General features: G+C 38.0%; 1 protein-coding gene across 1 annotated transcript; it reads right to left on the minus strand.

Moving 5' to 3' along the window:
- Window positions 1-14,791: 14,791 nt before the first annotated feature.
- LOC109687510 (trace amine-associated receptor 8b) lies at window positions 14,792-15,947 on the minus strand. The gene has a single exon (XM_020165416.2). It carries the CDS (start codon window positions 15,824-15,826, stop codon window positions 14,792-14,794), a length of 1,035 nt encoding a protein of 344 aa, XP_020021005.2. The 5' UTR covers window positions 15,827-15,947.
- Between the last annotated feature and the right edge of the window lie 3,580 nt (window positions 15,948-19,527).

Here is a 19,527-nt window from a genome sequence, read left to right on the forward strand (position 1 = left end):
CTCTCTTGTCTGATACCTTGTTCTGCTTTCTCCCTCTTGTCTGTATATTTGTTTTCCCCTTTTCTTTAACTTCTTGCTTTCCATCTCAGCTCATCCTTCCATCCTAAATATTACCATTGTTATTATTACAAGCTAGAAAATACTTAATTGCACACAGTACAGGGACAGTAACAACACCAAAGACAATGACGGGAAGACAGAAAAAACAGGGAAACCAGTTTCCCCACAGCAAAAAATTAGTAGAGGAACCAGAGGGGAATGAAGAGAACAGAAACTCAGATCCAGACTCCAACAAAATGAAGATAAACTATGCCAAAGGACCCAATGAAGCCCACAAGAATAATTTAAAAGAAGACATACTACAAGTACTCAATGAGAATTTTATAGAGATGATACTGGATAGGGTCAACCAAAATGTACAGGAGACACTCAAGAAATTCCAAGACAACAAAAATAGAGAATTTGAAAAAGCAAAAGAAGAAATAAGGGAAACCATAGAAGCACTGTATAAACACCAAAGTGAAAGAGAAAACACAATGACTAAACGGATAAATGAACTCAGGACAAAAATAGACAACATTAAAGAGGAAAACTGCCAGGATATGGAAAACCTCAGAAAAAAGCATGAAACAGAACTGCAAAACAAAACAGAAGGCCAATCCAGCAGAATAGAACAAACAGAAGACAGAATCTCAGAACTTGAAGATGAAATGGTAATTAAAGGAAAAACTGAAGAACTATTAATTAAACAACTCAAGATCTGTGAAAAGAAAATGCAAGAACTCACTGACTCCATCAAAAGACCAAACTTGAGAATCATGGGCATCGAAGAAGGAGAAGAGGTGCAAGCGAAGGGAATGCATAATATATTCAACAAAATAATAATGGAAAATTTCCCAAATCTAGAGAAAGATATTCCCATACAAATGCAAGAGGCTTCCAGGACACCAAACAGACCAGATCAAAATAGAACTACTCCACGACATATTATCATTAAAACAACAAGTTCAGAAACTAAGGAAAGAATATTGAAGGCTGTAAGAGAGAAAAAACAAGTAACATACAAAGGTAAACCCATCAAAATCACAGCAGACTTCTCAACAGAAACATTAAAAGCAAGAAGAGCATGGGGTGAGATCTTCTGGGCACTGAATGAAAATAACTTCAACCCTAGAATACTCTACCCAGCAAAGCTATCATTCAAAATAGATGGAGCAATAAAAGTCTTCCATGATAAGCAGAAACTAAAACAATATGTGACCACAAAGCCACCATTACAAAAGATTCTGCAAGGGATCTTGCACACAGAAAGTGACACCCAACTTAACCATGAAAAGGCAGGCAGCACCAAACCACAGGATAAGAAAAAGCAAGACAGTAGAGAGTAACATCAAGTTAGGTACACACAATCAAACCTTCAAACAACTAAGACAACTAAATGGCAGGAATCGCCACATATCTATCAGTACTAACGCTTAATGTTAATGGACTTAATTCACCCATCAAAAGACACCGTTTGACAAAATGGATTAAAAAAGAAGATCCGACAATTTGTTACTTACAGGAGACTCATCTCACCGACAGAAATAAGCATATGCTTAGGATGAAAGGCTGGAAGAAGATTTACCCAGCCAATGGCCCCCGAAAACAGGCAGGAGTAGCAATACTTATCTCTGACAAAGTAGACTTCAAACCTACATTGATCAAATGAGATAAAGAAGGACATTCCATACTAATAAAAGGGGAAATAGACCAAAAGGAAGTAATAATCATCAATCTGTATGCACCCAATGTCAACGCACCCAATTTCATCAAACATACCCTGAAAGACCTAAAAGCATATGTAAACGCCAACACAGTGGTTGTGGGAGACTTTAACACTCCATTATCATCAATAGATAGGTCATCCAAACAAAAAATCAATAAAGAAATCCAAGATCTAAAATATGCAATAGATCAAGTGGACCTAGAAGATGTCTACAGAACATTTCATCCAACCTCTACACAATATACATTCTTCTCAGCAGCCCATGGAACCTTCTCCAAAATAGGTCATATCCTAGGGCACAAAGCAAGCCTCAGAAAATACAAGAAAATAGAAATAATACCGTGCATACTATCTGACCACAATGCAGTCAAAGTAGAACTCAACAACAAAAGTAAAGACAAAAAACATGCAAACAGCTGGAAACTAAATAACTCATTACTGAATGAAGAATGGATCATTGATACAATAAAAGAGGAAATTAAAAAGTTCCTGGAAGTCAATGAAAATGAAAACACAACCTACCAGAACCTATGGGACACAGCTAAGGCAGTCTTGAGAGGAAAGTTTACAGCCATGAGTGCATATATTAAAAAGATTGAAAGATCCCAAATCAGTGACCTAATGATACATCTCAAACTCCTAGAAAAACAAGAACAAGCAAATCCCAAAACAAATAGAAGGAGAGAAATAATAAAAATAAGAGCTGAAATCAATGAAATAGAAACCAAAAAAACCATACAAAGAATTAATGAAACAAAAAGTTGGTTCTTTGAAAAAATAAACAAGATCGATAGACCCCTGGCAAACCTGACTAAAATGAGGAGAGAAAAAACCCAAATCAGTAGAATTAGGAATGCAAAAGGGGAGATAACAACAAACACCATGGAAGTCCAGGAAATCATCAGAGACTACTTTCAGAACCTATATTCAAATAAATTTGAAAATCTAAAAGAAATGGACAGATTTCTAGATACATATGATCATCCAAAACTGAACCAAGAGGAAATTAATCACCTATAACACAAATTGAAATTGAAGCAGCAATCAAGAGTCTCCCCAAAAAGAAAAGTCCAGGACCTGATGGATTCTCTGCTGAATTCTATCAGACCTTTAAAGAAGAACTGATACCAACCCTCCTTAAACTGTTCCACGAAATAGAAAGGGAAGGAAAACTGCCAAACACATTTTATGAAGCCAGTATTACTCTTATCCCAAAACCAGGCAAAGACACCTCCAAAAAGGAGAACTATAGGCCAATCTCCTTAATGAACATTGACGCAAAAATCCTCAACGAAATAATGGCAAACCGAATTCAACAACACATCAAAAAGATTATTCACCATAACCAAGTAGGCTTCATCCCAGGGATGCAGGGGTGGTTCAACATACGAAAATCAATAAACGTAATAAACCACATTAACAGAAGCAAAGACAAAAACCATTTGATCATCTCAATAGATGCAGAAAAAGCCTTTGATAAGATCCAACATCATTTCATGATAAAAGCTCTAAGAAAACTAGGAATAGAAGGAAAGTACCTCAACATTATAAAAGCTATATATGACAAACCTTCAGCCAGCATTATACTTAACAGAGAAAAACTGAAACCATTCCCTCTAAAATCAGGAACTAGACAAGGATGCCCACTATCTCCACTCCTATTCAACATAGTACTGGAATTCCTAGCCAGAGCAATTAGGCAAGAAGAAGGAATAAAAGGAACACAAATAGGTAAAGAAACTGTCAAAATATCCCTATTTGCAGACGACATGATCCTATACCTTAAAGACCCAAAAAACTCTACTCAGAAGCTTCTAGACATCATCAATAGCTATAGCAAGGTAGCAGGATATAAAATCAACATAGAAAAATCATTAGCATTTTTATACACTAACAATGAGCAAACTGAAAAGGAATGTATGAAAACAATTCCATTTACAGTAGCCTCAAATAAAATCAAATACCTAGGTGTAAACCTAACAAAAGATGTGAAAGACCTCTACAAGGAAAACTATACACTTCTGAAGAAAGAGATTGAGGAAGACTATTGAAAGTGGAGAGATCTCCCATGCTCATGGATTGGTAGAATCAACATAGTAAAAATGTCAATACTCCCCAAAGTAATCTACATGTTTAATGCAATTCCCATCAAAATTCCAATGACATTCATTAAAGAGATTGAAAAATCTACTGTTAAATTTATATGGAAACACAAGAGGCCACGAATAGCCAAGGCAATACTCAGTCAAAAGAACAATGCAGGAGGTATCACAATACCTGACTTCAAACTATATTACAAAGCAATAACAATAAAAACAGCATGGTACTGGCACAAAAACAGACATGAAGACCAGTGGAACAGAATGGAGGACCCAGATATGAAGCCACACAACTATAACCAACTTATCTTTGACAAAGGAGCTAAAAATATACGATGGAGAAATAGCAGCCTCTTCAACAAAAACTGCTGGGAAAACTGGTTAGCAGTCTGCAAAAAACTGAAACTAGATCCATGTATATCACCCTATACCAAGATTAACTCAAAATGGATCAAGGATCTTAATATCAGACCCCAAACTCTTAAGTTGATACAGGAAAGAGTAGGAAATACTCTGGAGTTAGTAGGTATAGGTAAGAATTTTCTCAATGGAACCCCAGCAGCACAGCAACTAAGAGATAGCATAGATAAATGGGACCTCATAAAACTAAAAAGCTTCTGTTCATCAAAAGAAATGGTCTCTAAACTGAAGAGAACACCCACAGAGTGGGAGAAAATATTTGCCAACTATACATCAGACAAAGGACTGATAACCAGAATATACAGGGAACTTAAAAAACTAAATTCTCCCAAAACTAATGAACCAATAAAGAAATGGGCAAGTGAACTAAACAGAACTTTCTCAAAAGAAGAAATTCAAATGGCCAAAAAACACATGAAAAAGTGCTCACCATCTCTAGCAATAAAGGAAATGCAAATTAAAACCACGCTAAGATTCCACCTCACCCCTGTTAGAATAGCCATCATCAGCAACACCACCACCAACAGGTGTTGGCGAGGATGCGGGGAAAAAGGAACCCTCTTACATTGTTGGTGGGAATGTAGACTAGTACAACCACTCTGGAAAAAAATTTGGAGGCTTCTTAAAATGCTAGACATGGATCTACCATTTGATCCAGTAATACCACTCTTGGGGATATACCCAAAAGACTGTGACACAGGTTACTCCAGAGGCACCTGCACATCCATGTTTATTGCGGCACTATTCACAATAGCCAAGTTATGGAAACAGCCAAGATGTCCCAGCACTGTCGAATGGATTAAGAAAATGTGTTATCTATACACAATGGAATTTTATGCAGCCATGAAGAAGAACGAAATGTTATCATTCGCTGGTAAATGGATGGAATTGGAGAACATCATTCTGAGTGAGGTTAGCCTGGCTCAAAAAACCAAAAATCGTATGTTCTCCCTCATATGTGGACATTAGATCAAGGGCAAACACAACAAGGGGATTGGACTATGAGCACATGATAAAAGCGAGAGCATACAAGGGAGGGGTGAGGATAGGTAAGACACCTAAAAAACTAGCTAGCATTTGTTGCCCTTAATGCAGAGAAACTAAAGCAGATACCTTAAAGCAACTGAGGCCAATAGGAAAAGGGGAACAGGTACTAGAGAAAAGGTTAGATCAAAAAGAATTAACCTAGAAGGTAACACCCACGCACAGGAAATCAATGTGAGTCAATGCCCTGTATAGCTATCCTTATCTCAACCAGCAAAAACCCTTGTTCCTTCCTATTATTGCTTATACTCTCTCTACAACAAAATTAGAAATAAGGGCAAAATAGCTTCTGCTGAGTATTGAGGCGGGGAGAGGGAGAGGGCGGAGTGGGTGGTAAGGGAGGGGGTGGGGGCAGTGGGGAGAAATGAACCAATCCTTGTATGCACATATGAATAATAAAAGAAAAATGAAAAAAAAAATAAGGGCAAAATAGTTTCTGCTGGGTATTGAGGGGGGTGGAGAGGGAGGGGGTGGAGTGGGTGGTAAGGGAGGGGGTGGGGGCAGGGGGGAGAAATGAACCAAGCCTTGTATGCACATATGAATAATAAAAGAAAAATGAAAAAAAAAAGAAAAGAGATGATCAGGAGTGTTTTTTGTCTTTGCTTATTGTCTATTAATGTGCTTATTACATTTATTGATTTGTGTATGTTGAATCACACCTGCATTCCTGGGATGAAGCTGACTTGGTCATGGTGAATGATCTTTCTAATGTGTTGTTGGATTTGGTTTGCCATTATTTTATTGAGGATTTTTGCATTGATGTTTATTAAGGAGACTGGCCTATAGTTCTCCTTTTTGGAGGTGTCTTTGTCTGGTTTGGGGTTGAGTATAATACTGGCTTCATAGAATGAGTTATGCAGTGTTACTTCCCTTTCTATTTCATGGAAAAGTTTATGGAGAGTTGGTATTGGTTTTTCTTTAAATGTCTGATAGAATTTAGCAGAGAATCTATCAGGTCCCAGACTTTTATGTTTTGGGAGACTCTTTATAGCTACTTCAATTTCATTTTATATTATAGATCTGTTTAGGTGGTTAATATCCTCTTGGTTCAGTTTTGGATGATCATAAGTATATACAAATCTGTCCATTTCTTCAAGATTTTCAAATTTATTAGAATATAGTTTCCAAAAGTAGTCTCTGATGATTCCCTGGATTTGTTAGTGTTTGTTGTTATCTCCCCTTTTGTGTTTCTGATTTTACTGATTTGGGTCTTTTCCCTCCTCATTTTAGTCAAATTTGCCAGGGGTTTTTTCAATCTTGTTTGTTTTTTCAAAGAACAAGGTTTTTGCTTCATTGATTCCTTGTATTTTTTTTTTTTTTTTTTGGTCTCTAGTTCATTGATTTCAGCCCTTAGTTTTATTACTTTTCTCCTTCTGCTTTATTGGGGTTTTGCTTGTTCTTGTTTCTCTAGGAGTCTGAGAAGTAGCATTAGGTCATTTATTTGGGATCTTTCTGTCCTTTTAATATATGCACTCATCAGCCACCAGTTTTTGAAGCTTTCTATGAATATCTGGGGCTGACTGTGTTAGAAATTTATCTTTTAGGACGATTTCTTTCTCCTATAACTCCAGTACAATGTTAGTATGCTTTTGTAAGGTATACTTAAGTCTCTGTCAGAAAGAGACTGGGGTTTGTAAGTGTCCTTGCTGTACAGCTGTGACTTGGGAGTAATTAAGGGATTTTACCTTGGCTTTCCTTAGACTCTCAAGAATGCAGTGGATGAAGTGTTATGGGTCCATTCATCCTTGTCATTCTCAGGGTCCCTCTTAGGATCATAGGCACTGCCTGATCTCCTTTGGGAATTGTTAATCAGGATTCCCTTTTAGGTATCCAGTGTGTCTGTCTTTCTTCCCCTGCCCCCTCCTCTTCCTCCAAGGACCCGGTCTGTGATAGGACTGTAGGGCCACATTTATCTAAGTGATAATCGTCCCCAGCTGTAGCTGCCTGATATAGTACTTGCTGTTTCTCCAGAAAAGTGAGTCTGAGATAACAATATCATTACATCCTTCAAGCTCAGTTCCAAGTTTTGGGTGACTTCTCTGAATTTCTGGATGTACTGATCTGGGATTTCAGTGTAACTTCCTAAATCTTTTTTTATTTCTTTAAGCTCACTTAATCTAAAAGGAACATGAGCCCTATCAGTTCCAGGAATTAACTGGAAGGGGTAGAGTCTTGTGGAACAATGTCGAGGGTGTGAGGTAGCTAGGTAATGGGGTAGAGAGGGGGATCTGTGGGGACATCAAGCAATTTCCTCTGGGTGGACTATATCCCCTGTGGTTTCCCTGGAGATTTGATTTCTGTCATGGGGGAGGCCCCCTTTGACATTGTTGGGGGTCCCTTGGGCATCAAATGGTGTTTTGTGTTCTGGTTCCTCAAGGGAGTCTGGGGGCTTCTTGCAAAGTGTCACCATAGTCTGGTAGCATTTGTTCAGCCATTCTGGGTGGTCTCTTAAAAATGAAAAGTTGATCACATGGGACTTCAGTCCAGTTTTTCTCTTTTCTACATTACATATCTAACTGGTAAGAATGGTATTATAATTAATGCTCCCTCTTTCTGGCCATTTTCCCCATCTCCCAGAGGATATTGTGGCTAGGCCTGGGTGCAGTAAAATTTGAGTTGCTTTTATTGAAGACTTTCTGGATCAAGGTCTTTCCAATGTTTTAGTAAGCAGGCAAGGGAGGGGGATCCTTCTGGGATCCTGGAAGCTTGATTCCCCATCTAAAAAAGGGAGCAAGGGAAAATTGATCACCTTAAGAGGAATGTTCTCCTTTTTCCCTAGGCTTCCCCAGGTGAGGAGATCCTCTATAAGGGAGAGGGTATCCCTCTCTCCTGCCACTGCCAACTGTGGCCAAGGTCATGGGGAAGACATTTAGGTACATCTGGCTGTAGCCACCTGGTTGGAGTGACCCTGATAATTTTTTTTTGTCTGTTTGTCTTATTTTGCCTGTTTGCCTTGTAATCCAGCTACCTGGTTCTCTTCTACCAGCTGAAGGATTGTAATTTTTATTGCCCAAGGGCAGAGATTTTGGCATGGACAGATGTTGAAGAAGTGCCTCCCTGGTGCAAACAGATGTTTCTTGGAAAGGAAAAGGGGCGTTTTTCACCTGGCTGATTGACACCTTTTGGGAATATGTGGACCTCCTGCAGTCCAGTCTTCACCCCCATGCAGAATAGTTATGAAAGATCAATCAAACTCATAAAGCAATGTCTAAAGCATTGGAGAGTGCCCAAGACAGCCAAAACCTGACAGACAACTCCTACAGAAGGGAAATGCTAAGATGATCTGGACCTTCCCCTAAAGACTCATATTCACAGCAGCTTCTATTTCTGCTATGACTCCTAGAAATTAAGCAGAAAGTGGTGCCTAACGGTCCACAATTTCAAGTAGTTCTAGGTATGGTTTGTGGAAATTGTATTTCAGGGAGCAGAGAAGCCAGCGTTTGAGACGTCAAGATTCAACAGAGATAAGAGCAGCAGAGAATGGGATGAACCATGCTGCTATTTTTGCCCTTGGGACATTTTCTAAATTCTGAGCTTCTCTGTGGCTAGAACCTGAGAAACAAAGAAGACGTGCTTGCTGAGGAGCTGAGGAGAGTTTCGGCAGCTCATGTGGCTATGACTGAAGAGGCAAAAACTCTCAGAAGGAGGACCAGGGTAAAAAGCCCCAAATTCCTCTGAGTAAAGGAAAATCAAAAATAGATCAGCAGTCACAAAGACCCAAATTAACCTGGACATATTCCAATATCTGTTATGCATATACTCTGCCAGGCTGAAAAAAATAACTAAATGTACTCTGTAGGATATCAATATCGTTTTGACAGTCTGTAATTTTTCATCCCTAATTAGCAGTAGTCAGTGAAAACAACCAACTTCTTCACAATAGAGTACTAAATAACTGAACACTAAGTAGAAAGAATGACTCACAGGGAGTCTGGATGCTAAGGCTAACAGAAAAAGCAAGAAATGTCAGTAAAATCCTGAATTCTGTAAATCTGCAGCATGTCTTCTTCAGTTCACTGAGGTACATGATGGAGGGAGGCTGATGCAGTGGTGTAGGTAATAAGAGCTCTAGGCTCCTGCAACTCCTGTGCATCCTCCATTGTTTGCTTGTGTTTGGTGTCAGGTATATCATTTTCATGAGAGGATACAACAAGATCTAAGTCATAATGGGTATTATCAGACCCATATTCACTTGGTGTCTCACTGTCAACTATTCCATCACTACCTGGACTCAGTAGCACAGTTTTCATAAAGTATTTTGTTCTCTACTGGAAGTAGCATGGCCTTGCTTAAGAACCCCAGAGGATTGCACTGTGTTTCTTCTCCCAGTGGACCCTCCCATAATATCTACACTGCACCTTTGTCTAATGTTTCCTATAACAGAAGATTTCTAGCTTGTTTGGCTGTTATACCACATCCCCATCCCATTGCAGGGCCTTCTCCTGCTCTAGACCCCACAGGAAATGGAAGACATCCTTGTTACCCAGCATATGGGCCAAAGCGATATTCCGAAGTGTGGAATATGTTGCCTCAAGATCAACCAGCCATTGTGTTTCTTCCTTTGCTATAAGAAATACAAGATGTAGCCATTTGTCCTTTTCTATGGATGGGACATCTTTGACTACTTCAATGAAGCAGAAGCCCCTGAATCTTCAAAGAGACTGTCTATAAACTTCTGAGAAAACCTGTATCTTACAAAGGCCTAGATAAACCCTTCTCAGCCTGCTTGGATGTTGCATTACTCCCCTTCCCCACCCCCTCAGCAAAGTATATATTTAGTGTCTGGTGGTTTTGACATTGTTTCCATTCAGCCCAGAACTGCTCCAAATTACAATCAGACTCTACAATGGTGCTTTGGGGTTTTGTTCTTCTATTGTATCAGAAATGACATGATTCAGAAATCAGCCAGTGAGCGTCAGTCCAATTCTCCTGGCTGAAACCTATGTTTATAATGTCCTTAGATCTTTCTGGATGAACAGCTTTCCATAATCCATAGTTTTAAGTGGAACCGGGGCACACTCACATTGTTTTAGCATCTTTCCACGTGTGCTGTGTGAAGAGTGCTACACTGGCCCCTGACTTTAAGCCATGATCTTGTATTATTTCCTGTCTGCATGGGGGCACTTTTAGATCCCCTTTGACCCCTTTAAAAGAGTCAAAATCCTGGGATTCACTGCTGCTTCTAAACCTACAAATCATCCAATTGTCATTTTCAGATATGCTCATGTGCTATTTTGTTTCTTTTCTTGTACACAGAGAACATTATCTTGTTTATCAACTTTGGTGTATATATTTTTTCTTTTTTGTATGTCTGCTCTTCCTATATCATTAAAAATTAACATGTTGTAAGTGTATATTCAGTAGATACATCCTTAAATTAAAACAAGAAAATAGACAGACAAAACTAATTTCATGGCTCAGATCAGTTAACTAGGAAGAAATGAGGGAGACTGAAAGTTTGGGTCACTCAGAAACTGACCCAAGCAAGAAAATATTCCCATGAATGAAGTTCACTTGGAAAATGAAGGAGAGTAGCAGGAGTGTGGGTTTGAGAGCTATGGAAGAGAAAGAGCCAGCACAAGATGCTCCCAGCAGGGAAGAGAGAAAGGAGTTCCTGCTGGGAGACACAGGCCACCAGCGTGAGTGCACTGCTTGACAATGGAGCTGGAGGTTTGCATCAGTTTCTGTCACTCACTGTCTAGGGGCAGCTGCTAAGAACTCAATTCTATAGATCTAACCACCTGCATTGTGCTTGTAATGTCTCAAGGTGTAAGAGAAAGACCTCAGGCAAAACATTCTGGTGTTAGCTGTTGGAGGTCAGCCAGCACGCAAATTTATTTTCACTGATATCATATGCAAATAATGGTATTACAACTTCTGAATTATGAATTTATATATTTATTCTTTTTCTCATCACATTGTGTTAATCAGTACTTCTAAAACAACATTTATACAATGTGATAATATTAGGTTGTTTTGTTTTTGTCTGGATCCTACACAGAGTGCTTCTGATGTTTTACCTCTGACTATGTGCTGAGTTTTGATAAGTATTTTGTATTATATTAATAAGGAAACAGCAAGCAAAGAGAACTTAGAGAACTAGATCACAGGCAAATCCAGAAACCTTCATTCTAATGTTCAATATTAACATAATCTGGTCTCCTTGTTTATATTCTCTTGGGCAATATCAGCCTTAACCACTACTTTAGATTTTTTTTTTTTCTGCAGTGCTAGGGATTGAATCCAGGGTCTAATGCATGCTCAAACATATTACCTCAGAGCTATATCCCCAGTCCTCAATCCTACTGATGATTTTTCCTGGAATCATGTATCCAGCCCTACTCATTCATCTATAGCCAGGGAGATAATCTTGTGGTGCCAACAAGCCTATTTCTTGTGTAACCAGAAAGCCATGATCAGTGTATCTGGGGTGCTCATGTTTAAGAAAGACTATCTTTAAGAAAGACTATCTTGAAAGATGTGGAATACTGCAATCTCCTATCTTCTCTCTTTTACGTAAAGTTCAACATATACACAACATGTTCCAAACAAACGCTCTATTTAGAATTCCACTGGAGTTTTGGGGCATTATTCATAACAAAGTATTTTGCTTGCCTACATGATAAATTTCAAAATCTTTTTATTTACCTTTGTGCTGTAATATTCACAATTTAACTTATCAACAGTTCAATTCTAGAGGACATTTATTGAATGGGACTCTTACCCATCTCTTGCACTTAGTACTTTTGTTTCTACTACATACTTTAAAGATAGAGAGTATGATATCCTTTTCTTAATCCACCAGATCTATTGAATAGAGGTGATAGTATAAAAATTACTTATTGTCATGCTATTAACATACTCATTGCTTATACTTTGCCAGGCTCAATCTTCCACTTATGAAAATTAAGTTTGGAACTCTAAACATGCTTCTAGACTCATCAAAAACCTTTCTACTCAAAAAGCTTCCTTTAAGTTCTTCTTAGACCCCTGGGCCAGGGGGCCACATGTGGGTGAAAGGACAGTGTTACAGAAGTGACCAGCATGAGGTTCCAGCCTTACAGGTGTAATTGGGCCTCTGCTCATAGCACTTGACATCCAGACATTTTTATGGCCTTCTTTGATACAATTTTGAGTGTTTGTCCATATTTCCCTTTAAATTATTTTTGTTAAAGAAAACAGCAAATTTAATAACTTTTTTATCCTTAGCCTTTCCTGTCACAGTTAATTACACATAATTATATTCAAAATTTTTTAGCAAAGAATTAAGAGCCTAATTGGAAACCAATGAGAAAAAAAATTACTCAATAATTTCAATTAGGGACTCCACAGATAAACATAATTTTTAAAAAAGGGAAAAATTTATCTGTAACTACTGCAGCACAATTTTTTTCACTATACAAAATATTCTAAATTCCAAGATGACTTTCACTGAATCAACAGTATAAAATATTCCAGAAAGCAAAATGTACAATTATAATATGATGTTTGTACTGTTTTCTATTAATACAGTGCAAATTTTTTTTTATAGAATTGACAGAATTTTACAGCCTATAACATTCTGGGAAAATAAAAATTCAGTAGTTACTCCACCCCTACGCCTCACCCATGTTTTACATTTTTCAGTTTCAATTAACAACTGCAAACTTCAGTCATAAAATATTAAATGAAAAATTCCAGAAATAAAAAAAGTCATGTTTGAAATTGAGCACCATCATGAGCAACATGAATCATCCCCTGTCCTCCGTGTACACAGTGTATACTTTACATCCCCATTAGGCATTTCAAAGCCAACTTGGCTTTCAGACCTGCTTGTGTTAGCACAGTACTTGTGTTCAAATAACCTTTATTTCCTTAATAATGGTGCCCGGGCATATGAGCAGTGATGCTGGCAATTTGGGCATGCCAAAGAGGACACTTGAAGTACTTCCTTTAAATAAAAAGGTAAAAGTTCTCCACTTTATGAGGAAAGAAAAAAAATTGTATGCTGAAGATACTTAAATCTATGGTAACTGTAAACCTATGAAGTTGTGAAAGAAAAAGAAATTTGTTCTGGCTTTGTTGTTCTTCAGACTCCAAAAGTTACATCCACAGTGCCTGATAAGTGCTTATTTATTCATATCTCTTTATCTCTTCACATAGGTGTGGCATGATCTTGCATAATCACAAGAAAAAAAGTGAATAGATTACAATAAGGTATTTTGAGAGACAAAGTATATTCACATAACTTTTATTACACTATATTTCTATAATTTTTAGCTTGTTATTAGTAATTGCTTTTAATTTCTTACCATGCCTAATTTACAAATCAAACTTTCTCATGGGACCATGTGTATAGGAAAAACACAACATACGCAGGGTTCAGTATCATGCTTGATTTTGGACATCTACTGGGTGTCATGGGTGCATTTCTAAGGATCAGAGGGAATTATGGTGCACACTATTTTTAGGCAAGAAAAACTGTTGAGAAAAATTGCAGATGTGAATGAATTATGCACTTAAGGTGATAACAGTTGGTGTGGGATGACCAGTCTTTTTTGTGGCAGGTTTTCCACTTCCAAAATTTCTGGGCAATGTCAGTAGTTACTATGTGATCCCAAGGCTGAATTGCTGATCCCACAATATTGTAAGGGAACATTCCAAGATTCTGACCTCCCATTAGGCACAAAAGCTTAGTCTGCAGCCCCCAAAACACCTGGGAGGTACAAAAATTGAAGGAGGGGACAGGAATAGTCATAGAAGAACAGCAATAAACAGCCTCCTTGGGAGTGTTACAGGTTGCATAGTGTAAGCCAAATTTATATGTTAAGGTGATAAACCCCAGTGTTTAAAGAAGTCAGTTTAAATGAAGTATCTGAGGAGTGCTGTAATCCAATATGACAGCTGTTTTTGTAAAAAGAAAAAACCAGGACTAGACACATACAGATGAAGGATATGTGAAAAAAAAAAGCCACCTGCCAGTCTAGGAGAGAGTCCCTCAAAAGAAAGCAATGCTAAAGTCTCTTGTGTAATTTGCAGCCTCTTAGAATTGTGAGGAAGTAGGTTTCTCTTGTGTAACCCACCTGGTGTGTGTTAGCTTCCTATGGCAGCCCTACCAAACTAATGAATTATTGCCAAAGACAGGAAAGTCATTTGAAGGTAAAAGAGAGTTGAGCCTAAAAGAGAAGATGAGTAGAGATTTCACATAAAAAAATGAGATTTAGAATTCAGGAAACTGGAAAATAAGTGCATGAGGCAAAAACATGCACAAAGCATTTATACAAGTGACATAAGTAAAAAATTTTGTTCTTTTTTTTTTACTACAGTATGTCGCTTTACAACATTTAATTTTCCTAAAATTTTTTCCTAATTTTAAAAATACTGTGGTTCCACAGTTTTGACAGGTTGTATTCATTTCTTCCATTTAATCATAAATTCTTAAATTTAAAAATGTCAAAACTTCTCAACTTAGTGCTTCCACTTATTCTGAAAATAAACTCATAGTAGATGAACTATTCTTGAAAACTTCCCCACTTAAAATAAGTTTCATGGCTTTCCTAAACCAAGGATAAAATAAAGCATAAATCAATGGATTCATGGCTGAGTTATAATAGGCAATCCAGCAACAAATTTCATAAATATAAGCAGGGGTGATAAATCCCATAAAAGCATCAACTAATGAATCAATGGTATAAGGTAACCATGAGGCCATAAATGCTACCACTGTGACTCCCAGGGTCTTAGCTGCTTTTCTCTCTCTTTTGGCCACCCTGGCTTTATAACTCTCTGAGGATGATTCTGTTTTCCTACTCCCTGTAGTAGTTTCAATTTTTATAGCTTGCTGTTTAGCTACTAAGAAAATCTTACTATAAAGAATGATCATAACAAGAGTAGGTATGAAGAATAATAGGAAATCTACCAAAACCCAATCTCGATTGACAACTATTTGACAGCCACCTACACAATTGAGGGCAATTACTAAGTTTTCCATCCCATCATCACTGATACCTGTGGAGAACACAGCAGCGCTGTACACCAGGGGCAGGATCCAGGAGATGCCAATGCAAATTCCTGACACGGACACCGTGAGCTTGGTGGGATAGACCAGAGGGTCAGTGACAGCAATGTACCTGTCAATGGAGATGAAGCACAGGTGGAAGAGAGAAGAGTAGCAAAATGCTGCATCACAGCAACTGTGAATGGTGCAAAATATAGCTCCAAAGTACCAGCAGCTCTCCACAGACCTGACCATACTGAAGGGCATCACTGTCACTCCCACACAGAAGTCAGCACAAGCCAGAGAGGCGATGAGAAAATTGGCGGGAGAATGCAACTGCTTGAAATGCAGGATGGAGATCATCACCAGGAGGTTCCCACACACAGCCAGCACAGCCCCAAAGCCAAACACCATGTACAGGACCACCCGGGGCCCAGGGGAGTAAGGAGTTTTAATACATGATCCATTCACATTCTCATAGCAAAGCTGCAAAATTGGCTGGGAGAAGTTGCTGGTCATGGTTCTGCTGTGCAATCCTTGATCTATTTCTGTACTTCTTTGTGGTAGGCAATAATGATATTGAGTTCTGAAAATAAAAAAAATTGTACTACATATCTGAGCAACTACTTTTAAATGTTTCCTGAATCATACCCATTTTCTATTTTAGTCATTTAAAAACTTAAAAGAAACTTAAATCCTCAGAAAACCATTCTCCCTTTTTTAACCAAATAATTATTTCTATAATTACATCTAAGCCTCAAGTAAATGTACTGACTTTTCATCATCCCAGGGATCACATTACCTGAATAACTGAAGAAATTTTATTTAAATTCCTGGTTCTTTTCAACTGTGACGTTCTTCCTTGCAAAGGATGACTTATAAGTAAGTATTGAGGGGTTGTGTTTTAATAGGCTCTTGCCTGCTTGTATGTTTTAGGAAGCCAGCCAATCCATTTCACCCATTATAAATTCCTCACAAGGAATCCCTACAGCATGAGGTATGAATCATGGAAGGAAAGTTACTTTTCATAATTACAATTAATGAGCTCTATCCAAAATATGTTTCTCTGTGCTCTGCTACTTTGTAGAATCACTCATGCTTTTTATAAAAAGACATTTCCTTAAATTCAACTGTGCTGGAATAACCTAGTCCAATATTTGACAATTATATTACCTATTCCCTATCTATAAGACTGCCTACATAATTTACAAGGCCCAACACAAAATTAAAATGAGCAAGAGATGGGACCCTTGTTCAAAAATGTAGGGAAAAAATCATCATGAAAGGTTTTACAGTACAAAGTTTCTCTTTTGTTTTACAGTCTCTCCCTTAATCTATTGTGGACATTATTACATGAGGTTTCACTTCTTGGGTCAAAGGTTTTCACAGGGCAAGTGAAGACAGTCCCATGTTGTCTGCGTGCTCTTCTCTGAAGCTCAGTATTCATGTGGCCCACCCATTGCTAGGTTCCCCTCCTGCAAGCTGCTGGATCGGTAATCCCTAGATGATGACAAGGAAGCTGACCCAGACACCTGCCCTAGTCATAGGCCTGTTGCCTCAACCAAAGGTGGACAGGAGAACTCCAAGGGATTATAGCCTCTACCCCAGGAGGCACTTGATACCTGGAATGGGGATTTGGAGGCTTGACTCACCATGTAGCTCACTGATATGCTGTGACTTCACCAGCCTGGGATGAGGACAACAAGTTATGCCCAGACCTGAGGGAATGTAATACAGACATTTTCAAGGGCAGGAAGACAATGGCAGGTGTTCAGGATGGGAGGGGAAGTTTGGATGGGGTCCAAGGCATTAGAAAGTGAGGAAGCTGGTGGCTGACCTGTGAGGAAGAAGTACATGAGGTGTAATCTAGAATGACAAGTAATTCAAGGTTTCAAACAGCTAGTATATATTCCATTGACCCTTTGGGCTCATTTAACAGAAGTTAACTTCAAAGGTAAAATCATCAAGAAATTTACGGCAACAGCTATAGGTGTCAAACCCCAATGCAAGCCCATAGATCAACCTGGCCTTTTGCTCACAGAATTTAGCATCGCTGAAATTTTTCAGACTTCAATAATATAATTTGAAATGCATTGTCCATATGCCCCTCAAAATTTTTTTTCTTTAAGGAAAATACTATATAATGCTCAACTATTCCTGAAACAGGTACATGCAGATAATTGTGATGAAATTTTCTTTGAAAAAATTAAAAAGACTCATTGTGAACAAGGTGCAAAAAGTATATCAATATTTCAATGAATGATTCTACAGATAAATCTACAAAAAAATAAGTTTTTATACCACTACTCCACTATGATTTAGCTTTCTTAAACAAAATATCCTAGATATGAATTCCAAAATGACTTTATTGTGCAAAATGTTCTAGAGACAAAAATGCAAAATTATAGCACATATCATTTATACTCCTAATGCAGGATTCAGTTTGGGGTTTTTTTGGTTTTTTGCACACACAACTTTCTATGGAAGGGAAATTCAGTAGTTCTCCTTTCTTCAGTTCAACTTTGGTCATGCAACATTAAGAGGAAAATTACAGAAATAAAAACTACATAAGCTTCAAAGCTCACCACCATTCTGAGCAGCGTGGGTCATTCCTTTGTCTATGCAAAACCTGCTCCCCCACCCGTTATTTACTTAACAGCCACTGTAATCATCAGATAAAGTGTCCTGATAGTGCTTGCACTCACATAATCCTTTACTTAAAAATGTCCCCAAAGCACAAGAGAAATGATGCTTCACTTAAGACATGCCAAAGTTAGGTCATAAATTACCTCCTTTAAATGAAAATGTGGAGGTTCCACAGTTTAAGAAGGATAGAAAAGAAATTATATGGTGAGGTTGCTAAGGAAGAACAAGTCTTCCTTCAGTGAATTGCAAAGAGGAAAAGAGAAATTCAAACTAGTTTTTCTGTCACATTTCAAAGTGCCAAAGTTAAGGCCAAAGTGCTTGACAGGTGCTCAGTCAACCATTTCACTTTATCTCATAATACAGGTCATCTCACATTGTCAGAAGATCAAACAGGACAAGTACAGTACAATAAAAAATATTGAGAGAGGCCACATTCACATAATTTTTGTTTCATGTATTGTTACACCTTTCCTAGTTTATTACTAGCAGTCTTTTATTGTTAACTTCTTACTGTGCCTAACTTATAAATGAAACTTTATTATGTGTATATATGCATAGGATAAAATACAGTGTGTATGTATTATTCACAGTTTCAGGTATCCATTGGGGAGTATCTTTGAACCTACCCTCCAAGGATAAGAGGAGGATTATTGTATGCACTATTTTTAGATGAGAAAAAATATTCAGAAAAGTTGCAGAAGTTAATTATACAGTATTTCATGTGATAAAAGTTGTAGAAATGACATCTGCTAGTGATAATTGATGCTTTATCTGCAGTTTCCAGTTTCTAATGATCATTGTGCCTGCCTTTTTCTGGTAGATTATTCTAACAACAAAATTTCTGGACAATATCAGTAGTTTTTACGTAATCCCAAGGCTGAATTATTTATCCCATATTATTGTGGGTTAAAGTTTCAAGATTCTCGCCCACAATTAGGCACAAGTAGCTTATATGCTGCCCTCCAGACTCATGGGAGGTAGAAACATCAAAAGATGAGTGAAAAATAGTTATAGAATAGCAGCAACAAACAGCCTCTTGGATAGTGTCATCACACCTGAATTGAGTCTATTAAGGGCTGCATTGTGTGCCACAAATTTATATCCTAAAACCCTAACCCCTGCTACCCCAGTCTTTTAGGAGATAATTAAGTTAAAATGAGGTATTTGGGGTGGTTGCTAATCCGTTATGACAGATGTCCTTGTAAGAAGAGACCAGGACACAGACACACACAGGGAGGCACCTGCCAGCCTAGGAGGAGAGAGTGCTCAAGAAAGCAATGCTGGGTCCCTTGGTGTTTGACTTGCATCCTCTGTTGTTAGCCCACCTGGTATATGGCACTTTGTTATGGAAGCTAGCAACTGACACAATGTCACAGAAAACAAGGTAAGAAAGACAACTGGAAGAAAAGTGAGAGTTGAGCACAGAAGTGAACATGAATCAGAGATTTCACACATGAAAAAAGGACTCAGAATTCAGGAAATTGGAAGAAACTAGTGGGTGTGGCAAGGATGTACACAAAATACTGAAACAGTTGACATATTCAAACTATTTTATTATTACTGTAGTGTTATAA

The sequence above is a fragment of the Castor canadensis genome, chromosome 1 (genome assembly GCF_047511655.1).
Source record: "Castor canadensis chromosome 1, mCasCan1.hap1v2, whole genome shotgun sequence".
Lineage (NCBI taxonomy): Eukaryota > Metazoa > Chordata > Mammalia > Rodentia > Castoridae > Castor > Castor canadensis.

What these genes read in the sequence shown, in the direction of transcription:
- LOC109687510 (XM_020165416.2), bottom strand. Translation starts at nt 15,826, where the DNA reads ATGACCAGCAACTTCTCCCAGCCAATTTTGCAGCTTTGCTATGAGAAT.